Source organism: Helicoverpa zea, chromosome 27 (assembly GCF_022581195.2).
Source record: "Helicoverpa zea isolate HzStark_Cry1AcR chromosome 27, ilHelZeax1.1, whole genome shotgun sequence".
Lineage (NCBI taxonomy): Eukaryota > Metazoa > Arthropoda > Insecta > Lepidoptera > Noctuidae > Helicoverpa > Helicoverpa zea.
The window spans coordinates 3,641,102-3,657,491 of record NC_061478.1 but is presented as its reverse complement, the minus strand read 5'-3'; the positions used below and the strand labels follow the sequence as shown (position 1 = coordinate 3,657,491).

The window sequence follows — 16,390 nt, the reverse complement described above, 5'->3', positions numbered from 1 at the left end:
TAGTAAGGCCATAAAACTTCAAGGAAATATCGTAATGTTAATAACGTGTGTTTATGTATAGTAGTTAATGAATCAATCAATATGCATGTGTATGTATTACCAAGTTGGTTCAACAGTATTACATGTGCAGCAACTTTCTTTCGGTGTAACTGTTATGATTGAGTTACCTAGTTAATAATAATTGTAGTAAAATACTTTGAAGTTTTCATAACACAAGTAATAAAAAGTTCTTTCAATTATTAATAAGGAATTAAAAGAGGCTTACTTCCTTCTAAATAGGTATTGTAATGTAACCCTATACTTACTATATACAATTAAAATCATTGTTTGTTCGCATGTTCATAGGTAAGTAAACCAAGCAAAAATGCATGCAATTTGAATATGATTAACGCGTAAAATCCTCAAATTGACAATTTGATAACTTAAAAAAATATATTGGGAAAACGTCTTCGGATACATCGGAATTTTGATAAAATGAAGTCACACAAAAACTAGGTAGTCAAAAATTTCAAAACAATTACGAAAAAATATATATAAAAATACTCCCACAAATTTGAACGTGTCCTCAATATTTTCACAAGAAATAAACGTGTAGCAATTAAACAATTATAGGCGTACGATTCTTGCGAACAATATGCGTTTGCGCACATCGCGTGTCTACACACAGTTACGTGCGAGTGTGTGTGACACGCACACTGTGAACTCATTTATAAAGAACTAGGTAGTTCTAACTCGTGTTGTTAATCTAATTTTATTATGAATTGGATTGCAGTCAACTTTTTTGAAAAAGTGCCTATAAAAATAATTTTTGATATTTTTTTGGGTAGGTACTAAATATTTTTTTACTGGGAGAGTTTTTAATTTTTATTGTTAATATTTGTAAATGTGATTCATAACAGTTTGACATTTTTGATATTTATTCACCAAGTGACTAAAAATGTGTAAAAAAAAGCAATTATTGTATTTTTTTTGGGTACTATATAATTTCTTACTGGGATAGTTTTTAATTTTCATTCTAAATATTTGTACATGTGATTCATACAAAAATTAACATTATTAAAAGTTTTGTTTTTTTGGATGATACGTACTTGTCTGTTATTTATTTTAAGTTTAAAGTTAATAACCTAGTATCTTTTCGTGATTCGATCTTATATAGCAGCCTAATAAAATTTTGATTTATAGAGCAATCTATGACAAAAGTTAGCACATATTATTTAATACTTAACTATTTGTGCTAACTTATATAAAAGAGCCAAGTGCGAGAGTTGGTTTAACGTAAATTTAAAAAAATAAAAATAGTAAGCAATATTGGTGTTTAGGTTTTAAATTAATATTCATGTTTTATTACATAACATTTTCATTTAAAATTTACGTAGCAAAAAAAAAACTAGGTTCATTCAAAATAGTAGCAACTGAGCCTAAAAATCACCACTTAAATATATTTATATGCAAAAATATTCATCTGTCTTATACCAAAATAGTAAAGAGATAACATTTTTTTGTTTGTACTCTTAAAGCTCCGAAACTACTGGACCAATTTTAAAATTTTTTTCACTGTTGGAATGCTCTCTTCCCGAGTAACATAGGCTATATTTTATCCCGATACGGGCAGTAGTTTCTACGGGACACGGGTGAAACCGGAGGTAAACGACCTGGTTAAATATCTGTTCGTGAATAAAGTCCTATCACCTTTATTTAAGTGGCTACTAAAAGATAATCTAGCTTCCGCCCGCGGCTTCGCCCGCGTAGAGTTCGGTTATATCGCGTTTCCAAGAGAATTCTCAAAAGTCCGGGATAAAAACTATCCTATGTTCTTTCTTAAGGTCAACTCTATCTCTGTACAAAATTTTATTAAAATCAGTTCATTGGTTTAGACGTGAAAACGTAACAGACAGACATACAGGCTTACTTTCGCATTTATAATATTAGTAGGGATAGATTAATTCAAAACAGTAGTTCTGAGCCTAAATCTTCAAGAATATTTATGCAAAAATACTCATACAATATAATAAAATTTACACAAAGATTCTAGGTAAGTTTCACATGTTAATAATAAGCATAACATGTTATATAATGCGGCTTTCCAAAATGTCCAATGAGAACATCCTTTCGTAACACAGGTATAAGAATTGTATGAAAAACAGTTTTTTTTTTTCACTATATTGTGTGCCTATACAATAGGCATATTTTTCTTCCCACATTAATCAAACACATTTATTTGTAACTAGTTAGAGCATGCGGTTTCACCGTCGTCCCGTTAAAACTACTCTGCGCACTCGGATAAACAGTATTCTATAGCCTGCCTTGATAAATAAGCTATCTAACGCTGAAAGATTTTTCCAAATTGGTCCAGTAGTTCCTGGGATAAACGACCACAAACAAACTCGTTAGCTCTATATAAATTAGTAAAGGTTTCTTTTTTGCACCTTTCTGTAAATGCCTATTAAGGTAAGTATCCAATTATATTATGAAATATATTTTAATGTCAAAAAGTGTTCTCCACGCCTAATTCTATCTAAATTGAACCAGCCGTTTTGCAGTGAAAGTGTAACAGACATCGTTACTTTCGCATTTGTAATATTAGTTAGGATAAGAATGGTCTTAAAAACTATTGTAATGTAGGCAACTATTATGTAGTACATAATGAGCATATTTTCTTTTCACATTTGTTAACTTTTTTTTCATATAAACCATACTAATACGAGTATTGTTAAACTAAAGAATTTTTTTGCAAGAGCTTGTCGGACGATGTTATAAACGGTTTTCCTATTGCAAATATAAAAAAAAAACGTTTTTTAGTTATGCTTTTTGCTTTACTAGGAAATTCAAGTCATTAAAACTCTAGATAATACCTAATTCGACCTGAAAATATAGGTACTTATAGGTTTTATAAAACTGAAGAGTTTGTTTGAACGCACTAATCTCAGGAACTACTTAATCGATAAAAAAAAAAAACAGTGTTAGATAGGCAATTTATCGCGGAAGTCTATAGGTTAGTTTTTATCTGTTTTTGCCACAATTAGTTTCCACGAAACGCGGGTGAAAACACTGGCGTAATCATGAATAAGTATAGATCCCTACACGGTCTAGTTATTTCATTATCTCCCAGATCAGATTTAATCAAGTTAGTATTATATACACAATACAATAGATTAAATATGTTTGTGTAACTTGTTCAACGGTCAATCTGAAATGAACCTTAAGACCAAGACGTTAGGACTGGATTTAGCTTAACCGTTTAACGTAAATAAAATATATATCTATCATTAGTTTACAAGCTCTATATTAAGTTTCCATATCAAAACAAAGAAAGGGAAAATTAAATACACTGTGTTTGAAGATGCATAAATACACGTACAAATATGCATCGCTTTTTCAAGATTACGTTGTTATGAATAAAGATCTTTTCGTCGATAAAATATTTGTATGAAAAAAAACCGCGAGAAATTCCACTCACACTTTTCATTCGATCAATAAATAACGAATCCCTTCTCTAAAGACCAAAAATGTTCCTACACTCAATTATCTCCCTAAATTCTAACATTAACTCTTAATCACCATATATAATCAAAAGGACCAAAATCACCACTTACCCCTTTCAGCAAATCCATCACCACTGCCAGTTCCAATGTCCTGCAAGGCCTGTTCATCACCAACGTCATTCAAACCGAAATTCTGATCACGAAACACCACATTATCATTAAATCCACCTGGTCCCGCGTGAGAATTCGTCTGCACTGAATTTACACTTTCTGACGCATAAGGAAAGACTACACGAGGACTCCTCGGCTTCCATCCAGGGTAGAAGCCGTTACGAACAGATGGAGCGAAGGGAGCGACTGGGTAGTCAAAGGCATAGTTGGGAGCATAAGTCCTGCCAAACCGCCCTTGGTAGTAATGAGGATGGTTAGAATAAGGTCGAAACCGAGGCAACGGTTCATAGAACCTCTCATTCCCCGAAGGTAAGTCTTCATTCAACTTCTTCAATTCTGATCCTTCATCAGGCGACGTGAATTCGTAATCAGGTTGGTCATCGAACTTGATTTTGGAGTAATTCTTGTCCAGAGTCAAATCGATTTCACCCTTGCCAAACGGCTGATGGTTTTCGTCTTCGTCTAGAAATAGGACTCTAGACTGTCTTGCTCTGGTTCTTCGATACAAATTTTTGGGCACAAACATGACGTTTTTATACGGTTTCTGGTAGACTAGGCTGAGCGCCCGGCTCGGCTCGACAGCGGCCACAGACGCCACTACCAGCAGTATAACTTTCCATCTATTTTCGCTCAACATGTTGCCTCGGTCAGTGCACTGTAGTTTTCACTTTCATTTCTTAAGTTACAAAGGGTGATTTTTTTACAATTTTCGAGGATATTTTTAGTACATGTTTTTGGGTACGCGTTTATGAGTTTTGTTGGTTTTGTTCGAGTTTCATTTCTGTGTAGACGGTACGTGTGTCGCGGTTGGAGGCGAGCGGGGGACTGGCTCGGGCAGTTGGTTTCGTGCCGACTGCGGAGGGTGTTATGTAAAAATGCATGTTTGTGACGTCGAGTTTATGTAATGCTGGTGATTAGTGATAGTGCGATGTTGGCGGCGCTGGGTACCTGAAAGTGCTACTTTCAGATTTGCTGGTTATTTGCTGTTTCAGTGTCGAAGATGTTTTTGGAGAAGTTTAGGATATAAACAGGGTTTTACAATAGCTTATGTAGTTACTCATAGTCAGTAGATAAAATTGTAGAATAAATAAAAGTACAATGCGCAGAAAATGAGAATCTTGAATTGTAAATTAGGTCATAAGAGTCACAAATAAACATAAATTAATAAAGGTACACCATTTTCTATCAATTTAAAATAAATTAAAAAGCAAGATGTTTTTTTTTTATCTTAATAGAATATTAATTAAAAAGTTATGTAAATTACTCCTTTGTTTGAATCGGAAATTATAATCAGTAAGTTTTTAAAATAAACCTGACAAATAAAAACCTACAATTTCAGCTGCATAAGTGTTAAGTCTTTTATAGATATTTACATAAGCCTGGTGTCAAACATTTAACATGAATGACATCACCAATTTATTTTTACAAAGAAGAAAGTAGGTTTGCTGTAAAAAGTCTCATGTGGAAGGAAATCTTACTTCCTTACCTTAGTGAATCCTTACTAATATATATATTTTTTAAGATTCTCTATTTTGTTTTTATTTACCCAATTAATTTGTAAAAGCAATTCTGTTAGTAATATTTATAATAAACGTTAAAACTATTACTATATTTACAAACTTAAAATTATTAACTTAAAAAATAAGAAAAAGGAATAAAAAAATATTATAGTAACTCTATCCGTCTGTCTAGAGCGCTTTCACGCCAAAACGACTAAAATATGTAGTATATAGTCTAAAAAAGGACATGGGCATATATTTTTGCTCGGTTGCAGGAAAATAGTCCCCTAGGAATATGAGTGGCATAGATAGTTTACTAATAATATTAAGAAAATATATTATGAGCTGTAGCTATATTTCATTAAGCAACGTAAAATTCCCTCCTAAATGGCTAGCTACTATGTCATAATGTTTCGTAAATATTAACTGTTTTTTTACCGAAGTATTCAAATTATTTCTCAAGTGAAAACAAGCTTCTAAACTGTGGGAAAGGCCGATCGTTACTAATTGATATTACGGTTATCAGTTAGTGAAAAAGTATACCAACATTGTCAGTGCCAGAGCAAAAAAAAAGATGTAATATAAACCTTTCCGTTATTGAAAAATTATTTTAAAAGGAGTTATGTGCCTAAAAATGAGATTAAATATTAAAACATTTTTTTATTTTATTTTCAATTAATGTAAATATATTGTGAATAAAGAATAACCTTTAAACAAATAAAATTATTAATTAAAACAAAAATACTAAACTAAAACCGTTACTGTAAACGTACATAAAATATTACACTTGAACAAACACAAGATCCAAAAACATATATATACACCAGTGATATACGACAGTCAATTGCCATTGTTGCCAAACGTACAAATATAACTCAAAAGCACAAGCTAACATTACAATTACGAAACTCCAACCAAATGACCCAACTATACTCTCACCCCTAAAAAGGAGAAAACATTACAAAATCGAAATCACAAAGAACTACACATATACGTACATACAAACAAATCTATTCTGTCCGTCTGTTCGCTCCATAAAAGTATAAATGTAGCGTTTAAGCCTATAACGGTAAAGAAATCAATTTTGAATGTCGTGGTGGCCTAGTGGGTAAAGGACCAACCTCTCAAGTATGAGGGCGCGGGTTCGATCCCAGGTCAGGCAAGCACCAATACAACTTTTCTAAGTTTGTATGTACTTTCTAAGTATTTCTTAGACACCATTGACTGTGTTTCGGATGGCACGTTAAACTGTAGGTCCCGGCTGTCATTGAACATCCTTGGCAGTCGTTACGGGTAGTCAGAAACCAGTAAGTCTGACACCAGTCTAACCAAGGGGTATCGGGTTGCCCGAGTAACTGGGTTGAGGAGGTCAGATAGGCAGTGGCTTCTTGTAAAGCACTGATACTCAGCTGTATCCGGTTAGACTGGAAGCCGACCCCAACATGATTGGGAAAAAGGCTCGGAGGATGGTAAAGAAATCAATTGGTTTATGTTGTGTGTGGGTTGTTAAATAGAAATAGACTCATGGTAATCTTGCAATGTATACTGGCTTCTGTATATCACATAAAGCGACTGTTGTGTTGTCTCAGGTTCGATTCTCAGGTAGGGTTAGTTAAATATTTTAAACTCAGTATATTAATTTTTGTTGTAGCTATAAAACGCTTACTGACAAACTGACCAAAATAAATATTAAAGTCAATTTCTTCAGTGATTTATAACATGCGTTAGTGCGACTCGTTTTTGGCTGGTTTTAAAAAATTGGATAGTTGACTGTAAAGGTCAAAAATAAATTATGTTCTCATATTCATTTAGTAAAACATCTTAAACTAATGTAAGTTTCATTTATCGTTTTTATGGAATAATTAATTGAATTATTTTATTGATAACTATCTTTCCGCCCGCGGTTTCACCCGCGTCCCGAGATAACCCGTAGCCGGATGGTGACAAAAAAGTCCTTCTCCTGGCTCTAAACTACCTCCCTGCACATTTTCAGCTAAATCGGTTCAGCCGTTCTTGAGTTATAAGTGGAGTAACTAACACAACTTTCTTTTATATATATAGATTTAAGCTAAATATGTATACAGTTCAACGAAAAAAATATGTGACGGCTCGCGTCTTCGTACACATAGCATAGAGAGTAGCTGTTTTGACAGTTCACTAAAAGTAATGAATTTGACTCGTTGGAAACAACCGTATTGTGCGTAGCTTTAATATAAACAAAAATATAATAGGAAGTGCATTCCTTCAAGTTGACATGATAACCAACAATCAATCAATTGAATGACATTATGACATAAAAATACTGTTTTTAGTACGAAAACTAGTTAACTATACGTATAATTTACTTTGTTATACTGTAATTGCTGAAAAAGTGCACGCGAATGAATTGATAGACATTTGCACTTATACTGACTAGTTGTGACTTGCGGTTTTAGTCGATGTCCCGTGGAAACTACTTCCCGCAGTCATATAAAAATGAGCCTATATACTACTTTGATGTACATATATCGGGTGTGTCGTTCATAATCACATTAAATGAAATGCGTTAATATACTGGTTAATATATGTCGATTGACACAAAGAAAAAAGAAAAATACGTAAAAATAAAAAAATTGAATTTTTCAAACAAAGTAAATAGAATAAAAATGTGTGAAAATTAGAACACCATATAACAGTCAGTCATTACAAACAACTGAAATTCTCCCTTGAAAACTGACAGCTGTCAACTGATCGAAACATTCGATATTCCTAACTTTATCTCTGCTTTACACATGATGTTGTAAATTATAAAAACGAAAAATGACTCCTGTGGCTAAACCACTGAATGGATTAGGTTATTTTTATTACAATTCGCCATAGAATATCATAAAGTATATGTGATAGGATTTAATGTGATTGTGAACGACACACCCTGTATACATACTACATTACTTAGCCCGGTCAAAGTTTCATGAAAATCCGTTCAGTAAATTTTGTGTAACAAACGTTTACACATCCACACGCTTATAAAATAAGTGTGTTTAAAAAAGAGACATTTTGTTTTAAATGCAAAACAATAATACTGTTTATTATTTCAGTAAAAAATATGAGTTCAGACAGTTATTGATCATGATAATTTAATTTTTCCCTTTTCTAGAATCATTTATTTCAATGCTAAAAGTCTAGGGTGTTATCTAATTTATTTATCTTATCTAGCTAGAAAATATATTTATAATATTTAAAGCGTCATTGAAAGAATTTTTCAAATTGGTCCGATAGGTTCTGAGATTAGCGTGTTCAAGCATATAAAAAAAACGATTTAGCTTTATGATATTACTGTACAAAGACAGAAACCTAGCATTATTTAATGACCTAACTTTTAGGCGATTATCACACTGCCCCGCATGATGCAGCGTAGCGCGTGGATGCGTTTTTTTTTCCGTTGCTTGTAAATATCTCCGTTTGTATGGAAAACACGCATAGTCCAACACACTGAAAATGCATCCACGCGCGTTCATGCGGATCACGCGCATACACGCGGAGAAACATGCACACCCGCGCGTAGGTGCGGGGCGAGACGCAAGGTATGGCACACTGAATCCCGCAGAGCCGCGCGTGATTTTGAATGGGCGTGACGTGTGTGTTTGAAAATGGAACTCGATGAGAGCCGCCGTGCGTGAATTTACAAAACGCATCTACGCGCGTGAGTGCGCGAAAAACCCGCACGATGATGCAGATCTGCACTCCCGCAGGAACGCGCGTAGGTGCGTCCACACGCAAGATGCAGCGTGATGCGGGGCAGTGTGAAGATCACCTTAATGAGTAGTATTATAGCAATTTTGATTAAAAACATTATTTTTTTTTCCGCAGCAATCAGCGCCATCTATCTTCGTAATAACAACACTGCATGTTAGCTTTCACTTGTCACAGATCGAGCGAAGTGAAGCCTTCTTTATGAATCGGTGTTGAGTTTTATACAGAGATGTCTCTCATATGCATTGATTTTATTGGTTTACTGACTTTATTCATTGGAACAAGTAAGTGGTGATGTGACATTTCTTCAAAAATATTGTAAACATTCATACAATTAAATTATTATTAATAATGTATCTCTATAGCTATAGAGAGCGTTTTACAAATATTTTCTTACCAACTTAAATTCTTTACCCACATCGATTTGTCTTCAACTAGCTTTTTCATCCGGGAACAGCACTTCCGGAGCATGGATAAATGTAGCCTATAGCATCAGTAATGTGACTTCTTACTTGTAAAATAATGGTTTCGTAGATTGGGAGAAAAAAGACTTACAAACTCAAAAAGCTCTTTATAAGTATACATTTATCTGCAAAATGGGTCAACCAATTTGAATGACAGTAAGCGCAGATACAGATTGAAACCTGTACAAAAACATTACATAAATTTCATAATTATTTTACCAATACTTCCCCATAATACAGTCATAACCGTGACAAACAACTGTTTAAAATATGAACAAATTAACTATCCATATAAAAGACATCAACGCGAAACGCGTTGAAATCTTTTGTATGAACATTGTAGTTATCTACGTTTTGTGGCTCGCTATAAGGAAAACTCGTCGTAAAGAAAGGCGGAACGGGCTTTGATAGGCATTGTTTTTCACTGAAGGTTATTTCAGGTTATAATATGTGAGGGTTCAGTGAAAATATGAATGAAAGTGAATATAGGGAACAAAGAAAAACTACATGTTGTTTTAAAAGCAACTTTTGCTCGATGATCCCCTCGATTAAAACTGCATCCCGTGGGAACAACTTGCCGCATGTGGATAAAAAGTATCTACTTACAGTGTCCTTTCTCAGGCTATGTGTGTACCTAACATTTGATGTGATTCAATTGTTTAGTAGACGTGAAAGCGCAAATCATAAAGTGATTTTCGCAATTATTATAATAATAAGGATATCCTCACGATGTAAATAAAACTACAAATGATCGACTTTAACATACATTCTTCACCTCATTTAAAAGGAAAACGAAACCAACAAAATAACAATATTAAAATCTCATCGCAAACATCAATATTTACTCACACACACACTCACATCAATACACACATTCATATTTCACATGACTTACATAAAAATACATATATAAACACACATTTACTCACACACACATACTTATCACAGCGATGCCTTATTCACACTCACACAAACACATATTTAACTCAATTTTGACTCACCCACACACACACATACATACAAACATACATACATATTATGTGATGACTTACCCACACATGTAAACGCAAACTCACACTTACATAAACACACATACGTATGTATATTATGACAGTGATGACTTACTCACCGAAAAATGATAATTTCTCTCTCTGTAGAACAGTTTCACTTGGGATGCGCGTGCGCCGGTGACGTCACGCGTCATATGGTGCCGTGGTTAGGTAGGAGGAGTTTGTTATGGGTATTTTGGGTTTGATTCCGGTATTTTAATTTGGGTGAAGTAGCTAGATTAAGATTTTATTTAATTAGTGAATGAGTTCGACAGAGTTCTAATAATGTAATACATTTATTGTACTTACTGTTTCTCGCGGTTTCACCTGCAGAATTGGGAATTTTCTTCCCGTAGCTATACAAAATATAGAGTTTATATTACTCGGATAGGCTAGCTTTCCAACAGTGAAATAATTTTTCGAATCGGAGCCGTAGTTTCGGAGACTTTTTTGGGGGGAAAAATAAACAGACTTGCTTGTAGAGATTTTTTTTAAACACTAGCCTTTTCCACAAGTTTCTCCCCCATCTTATGAATACTGAAAGTGGTCTGTAGTCTTCCTTGATAAGTGGGATAACGTAACAGGAAAAATCTTTCAATATTTCCTTGAAACACAATTACGACTCCCACGAAATTGTTAACATCGCAAGTTTCTCTGCGACAGGCGCCGGCGCCGATCACCTCATCACAGATTAAATGTAGATTTTAATTGAGGAACATTGTGGTATTTTTGTTATTTTATTATTAAATGCTGGAAATCAGTTTTGTAAGTTATCCTTTAGCACACTGGCAATTTTTTTTTTTTTTACAATATATATTCAATGTAAAAAATAACTTTGCTACAGATTTATTATACGTATAGACTTGGACAATGTATAGTAATTCTATCTCGATGGAAGTATTGAGATGAGCACTGATGAGAAATGGTTTTAAGGGTTTTCAGAAACTTTCAAGGAGCAGTCTGGAGTCTGAAAATTGTCAGTGTTACACCACCGTCTCTGAGATATGAATACCCCGAATTACAGGTATAGGAAGAAGTTTCCTCGGGACGTGAGTTAAACCGCAGGAAACAGCTAGTATCAAACAAAAAAAAACAAGCAAACAAACAGAAACACAACATTTTCTGCAAAACGTATAGTTTCGTCATGTGCGTATCGTTTTCACTTCACTAATGAGTTTCTGATGCGCTGGCGCCGATGACGTCACCGATCACAAGAATGTCTACACCACTGTGTGTATGTATGAAAATGTATTCACTGACAAACTAGCATATGTATATTATTATTTATTTATTTACATATTTATTTATCTACGCGTAGTTCGGAAAACACCTTTTTTACATAAATTATTAGTTTAGCATCGTTTAATGACCTAGATATTTTATGTTGTAGCTTCCACTACCGGTATCACTCACGCCTACACTATTTACCGTATATGGATAAAAAGTAGCTTATATTAATTTGGATATATAAGCTAGCTTCTGCCCGCGGTTTCCCGCGTCCCGAATGGTTACAAAAACTATCCTATATCCTTCTCCCGGGTCTAAGCTACCTCCACTCTAATTTTCACCTTAAACGGTTTAACCATTCTTGAGTTATAAAATGTGTACGTATGTCTTATCAAAATACAAACAGTAGTAGAAAGGGTTACGATGTGGTTACAAACCTATATAATGTAAGTCAGCCCAGAGGTTTTTTGTTGCCATGTATTTGGTTTTAAGACTTTTTTATTCATTCTCACATCCTTATAAACTTTCGCATGAATAACATAAGTTTTATACTAGGATGTGCATCATAATCTCGCCTTCCTCAACCGCGTGCGAAACGTTTTCACTTTACTAACGCGATTTTGATGCGCTCGCGTTCATGACGTCATCGTTCAAATCTTGAAGACTGATTGGTTTTTTTATGTTTTCATTTTCAGGTGTTAAGTTCTTCAGTAATAATAACAATATTGTTTAAGGTAGGTGGGAAATCATCAAATGACCCCTCACGCTGTGGGTGCAGCGTGAGGGAATGTCAGACTCTTACTGACTAAATCCCACCATGTTCCTTCTGGAGCTCACAGTGTACTAGATGCCGCGGTAACCTATTTACTCGTGCTGATCAAATTATTATTTCTTTAGCTTTTTTTATCACAATGGATAGTTCCAAAAGCTCATTGCAGACTAGGAATTTAACCAAAAATACTCTAATTTAAAACTAAAATACGGGCCACAAGTCACGAATAATATGATAAAACTGAATTTGTTTGTTGGCGGGCTAATCTTAGGAACATCCAGATTGATTTAAAAAAAATATTTCAATATTAGATAACTTTTTATCAGACTGCAAGATATAGTACCGTCAAAACATAGGTGTAACCGCGGCTAACAGCTATAGTTCGGCCATTCAGAGAATGCGTTCCTGACACGTCGCGATTGAACTGACGACGTAACTACATTCATTGATTATTGATATAATAATGTTGTTTTAATGCTCCTCAATTGTTAAAACGGTAAACAACCAGCAAAAATATTTTTATCGTAACTGCAACGCCATTGCAAAGTTACGTCGTCAGTTCAATCGCGACGTGTCAGGAACGCATTCTCTGAATGGCCGAACTATAGTACACACATAATTAGCTAAAGTAAAGCTGACATGAGAGAAATATCACGTAGTATAGGTAAGTGCGAATTATCGCATCTAGCGGTAACTATTAAAGTAGACTTTACATCTAGGAAGTCTGTTATTTCTTTGTCTATAATAATATTATAAAGAGGATTTTTTGGTTTGTTTGTTTCAGGATTCGTAACTTCTAAAAAATTTTTTTACTGCTAGGAAGCCACCGTAGTGCGTAGTTTCAAACCTAATATTTAATGTAGATCTTCGTCTATCTACATGAATATCTGTATTCTAATTGTTATATAGCAGGTCTGCTGAAAGTGATTTCATTAGAACAACTCGCTGTACTATATAATTGATTGTTCTTCTTCTGTCATGTGTACGTAAAGTTGAAAAAAAATAATTACCTATAAGATTTAATTCTTATGTAGCTATCTACATTGTACATTTCAGTGTAGACATCACTTAATAATCAATGTTTTAACATGTCATGAATCGGAGCTCACTTATTAAAGACTAACGGTACATTTTATAGCCTAATGACCAATTTATACTAGCTCCACAAATCTACACTTGTATGCTAGTATACCTACTATCAATCTGTAGATTTTGTTTAAACGCGGTAATCTCAGAAACTACTGGATTTATTTGTTCTGAACCTTCTCCAATTTTAAGTCCGTTAAAAAGGCTAAGCCTTGTCTCAGAAAGGCGGACAAACATTCCAGCTTTTTAAGAAATAACTAAACTTTCTTTTGTAAATAGTCACGATGTATAATGTCATAACATTATTTCTCGAGCATAATTGCCATGATTGCCAAAAAAAGATGGTCCATTACTTGAAATACAGAAAGTTTATTTTTATATCATAACAAACCTCATAAAACCTCACTCGTTATTCATTGATTGAAGAAAAAGCAATAGGTATCGATCCATTAACGTCCGTTTCTGTTATCTGTTATTTTTCTTACCAGAGATACTAATTCCTATCTCTGGTAACCAAATCAAAAGATAGATAGCATACTGGGAACGGGGGTAAAACAACACCAATCATCTATAATCGATTACTACCCGAGTGACGGATCTCTAACAAATAATAAGCGCATCGGAGCTATTTATTAAATTTTTCCACAACATACTTTCCGATACGATGCGAAAACGTGAAATGTCGCTTTGGACGAGAACTATAATAATCGTGACAGCGCGACCGCCTGCCTTCCGACTCGTTTCGAGAAAACAAGCCCGTAGCTGGCAGTATAAACCCAACAGCCTTAGCCACAACACGGCTGCTAAAAAAAAAACAAAAACAGCATTCAAAAATCGAACGCTTTATAGTCATTTTTAAACAAGTTCCCGACGAAAGAGGACGCGTTTTACAGTTGTATTTTTTAATAAAATTGAATTAAGTGGAGTTTTTTTAATTTTAGTTCTAGTTATTTGTTGAGTGAAAGTGATTTCTTATTGAAAAGTGAAAGGCGTTGTGGCAGGTGAGTGTAGGGTCCTCGAAATCTTGTTTAGTTTAATCTGGTTAGATGCGGAGAAATGTTAGCCGAAGATTCTTTGGAAGTGATGTGCCCTACATTAGGATAATGTTGATGCAGAGGTGTTTGGTTTAATCCGAGGTTTGGAGAGTAAGACCTTTTTGATGAGTAACTTTTATGAAGACGAGTGGTTTTTCCCGCGTCCTATGGAAACTTCTTCTCGTTCCCGTATAAAATATGGCTTAGGGGGTAAGTGTAACTGCCCGACAGTGAAAAAATTTTTCAAATTGGCTCTCTAGTTTCGAAGCCTTTGGGATACAAACAAAATGTTACCCTTTTCAATATTAATTACCTAGTGGAGAGGTGTTGTTGTCCTTCAGTTTATTTTTATGTTCTTCACGATTCTAAATAATTGTATGCATCAATACTTATTTAACTGTAATACTATTTATTATGTTATTTACTAAAAGAGTTCCTATGGAGTTTCATGCTCATTCTCCAAAGGAAACTACTATGGGAGTGTAGGTACGATTAGATGAAAACTATGACAAAAATACTAAATAGGTACATCTAAATAAAACAATACACACGAAAGTCTAGATACTGACAAAAGGGAATAGGCTTTTTATCCGCATGCGGTAAGGGGTTCACTTGACACACAGGTGGAACCACGGAAGACAACTACTTTTCCCAATAAAAAATAGAGCATCAAAACAAAACCGCAACCAATCGAATGAAACTTGAATTTCCCAAATCAATCATAATCAAAATTACAGCCGTTAGTTGATGACCTTGACTAATAGTTTGATTGAACTTGACTCACAAGTCATCGGTCTGCGTCAATAATAATAAAGATTGATCGCGTTTTCAATAGAAAGTTAGTGAAAACATTTTAATGATGAAAAAAAATCTTGCCAAAACTCTCAACACGTAACTGTTACTATAATATATTTTAATACTGTATTACAAATGTATTTTTGGTCAGAATAAAATAAATAATTAAGGATCGATCATAAGTATGAGCTTGGCGCTGTAAGCCCGTGGATGGGTGACCACTTTGTCTTAACGAATTAATCCATATTTTGGAAGGCATGTGAACGTCTTCAGCTGTCGTTACGGGTAGTCAGAAGGCAAAAAGTCTTTCGAAAGAGTTTGCCTAGATAACTGGGCTACTGCCCATACTCCTAGACTTGAACTGTTGTAACATCCTCTAGGTTTGAATCAAAGCTCTTGTCTTGGCTGAAAAGATTGCACAATGGTTGCAGAATCCACAAACCAAATGTCGACAACCTCGTGAGCTAAATAGGAATGACTAATTACTTGTCATGCTGAAAAAAATATACTTTTAAAATTCTAGCCTATTCAACAATTTTTCAAAACGGACAATCATACAAACTCATTTGTAACGGTAATTAGTTTTCACGAGTCGTCTAAGAAAAAATAAAAACAAAATGAATAATATTCAGAGACAAAAGATTTTGTTTTTAACATTTGAAGTTTAACTTTCTACGCTGCATACAAAAGAGTGTTCTATTTTGCCTAACCTTATGCTTACTAATATTATAAATGCGAAAGTAATTTTGTGTCTGTCTGTCGCTCTTTTGTGCCAAGACCGGTAGCTATAGTCTTTAAAAAAACATGAAACACGTAATTTAACTGTTATTTGGTACACATATACCAAGTGTAAAGCCTGAGAAAGGACATAGGATAGTTTTTATCCGGATGCGGAAAGTAGTTACCTCGGAACGCTGGTCCAACCTTCCTCGATAAGTCTAAGACTGGATTATTTTTCAAATCCTTCCAAAAAAGTTCTTGAGATTAGACCGTTCAAGCAAACAAACTCTTCAGTTTCATAATATTAATGTAAATGCGCATGGCAGTAGCTGTCTAGAATGCAAATTAACTAATTTGCA

The 16,390-nt window shown here is 34.2% G+C and overlaps 1 protein-coding gene across 1 annotated transcript in view; it reads right to left on the bottom strand.

The window, feature by feature from the left end:
- Positions 1–4,469, bottom strand: part of LOC124643446 — a 46,225-nt gene extending 41,756 nt beyond the window's left edge. Inside the window, exon 1 of the mRNA XM_047182434.1 lies at positions 3,594–4,469. Coding sequence (XP_047038390.1) covers positions 3,594–4,290 — 697 coding nt within the window. The 5' untranslated portion in view covers positions 4,291–4,469. The remainder of the gene's footprint in view (positions 1–3,593) is intronic.
- Positions 4,470–16,390: the final 11,921 nt, after the last annotated feature.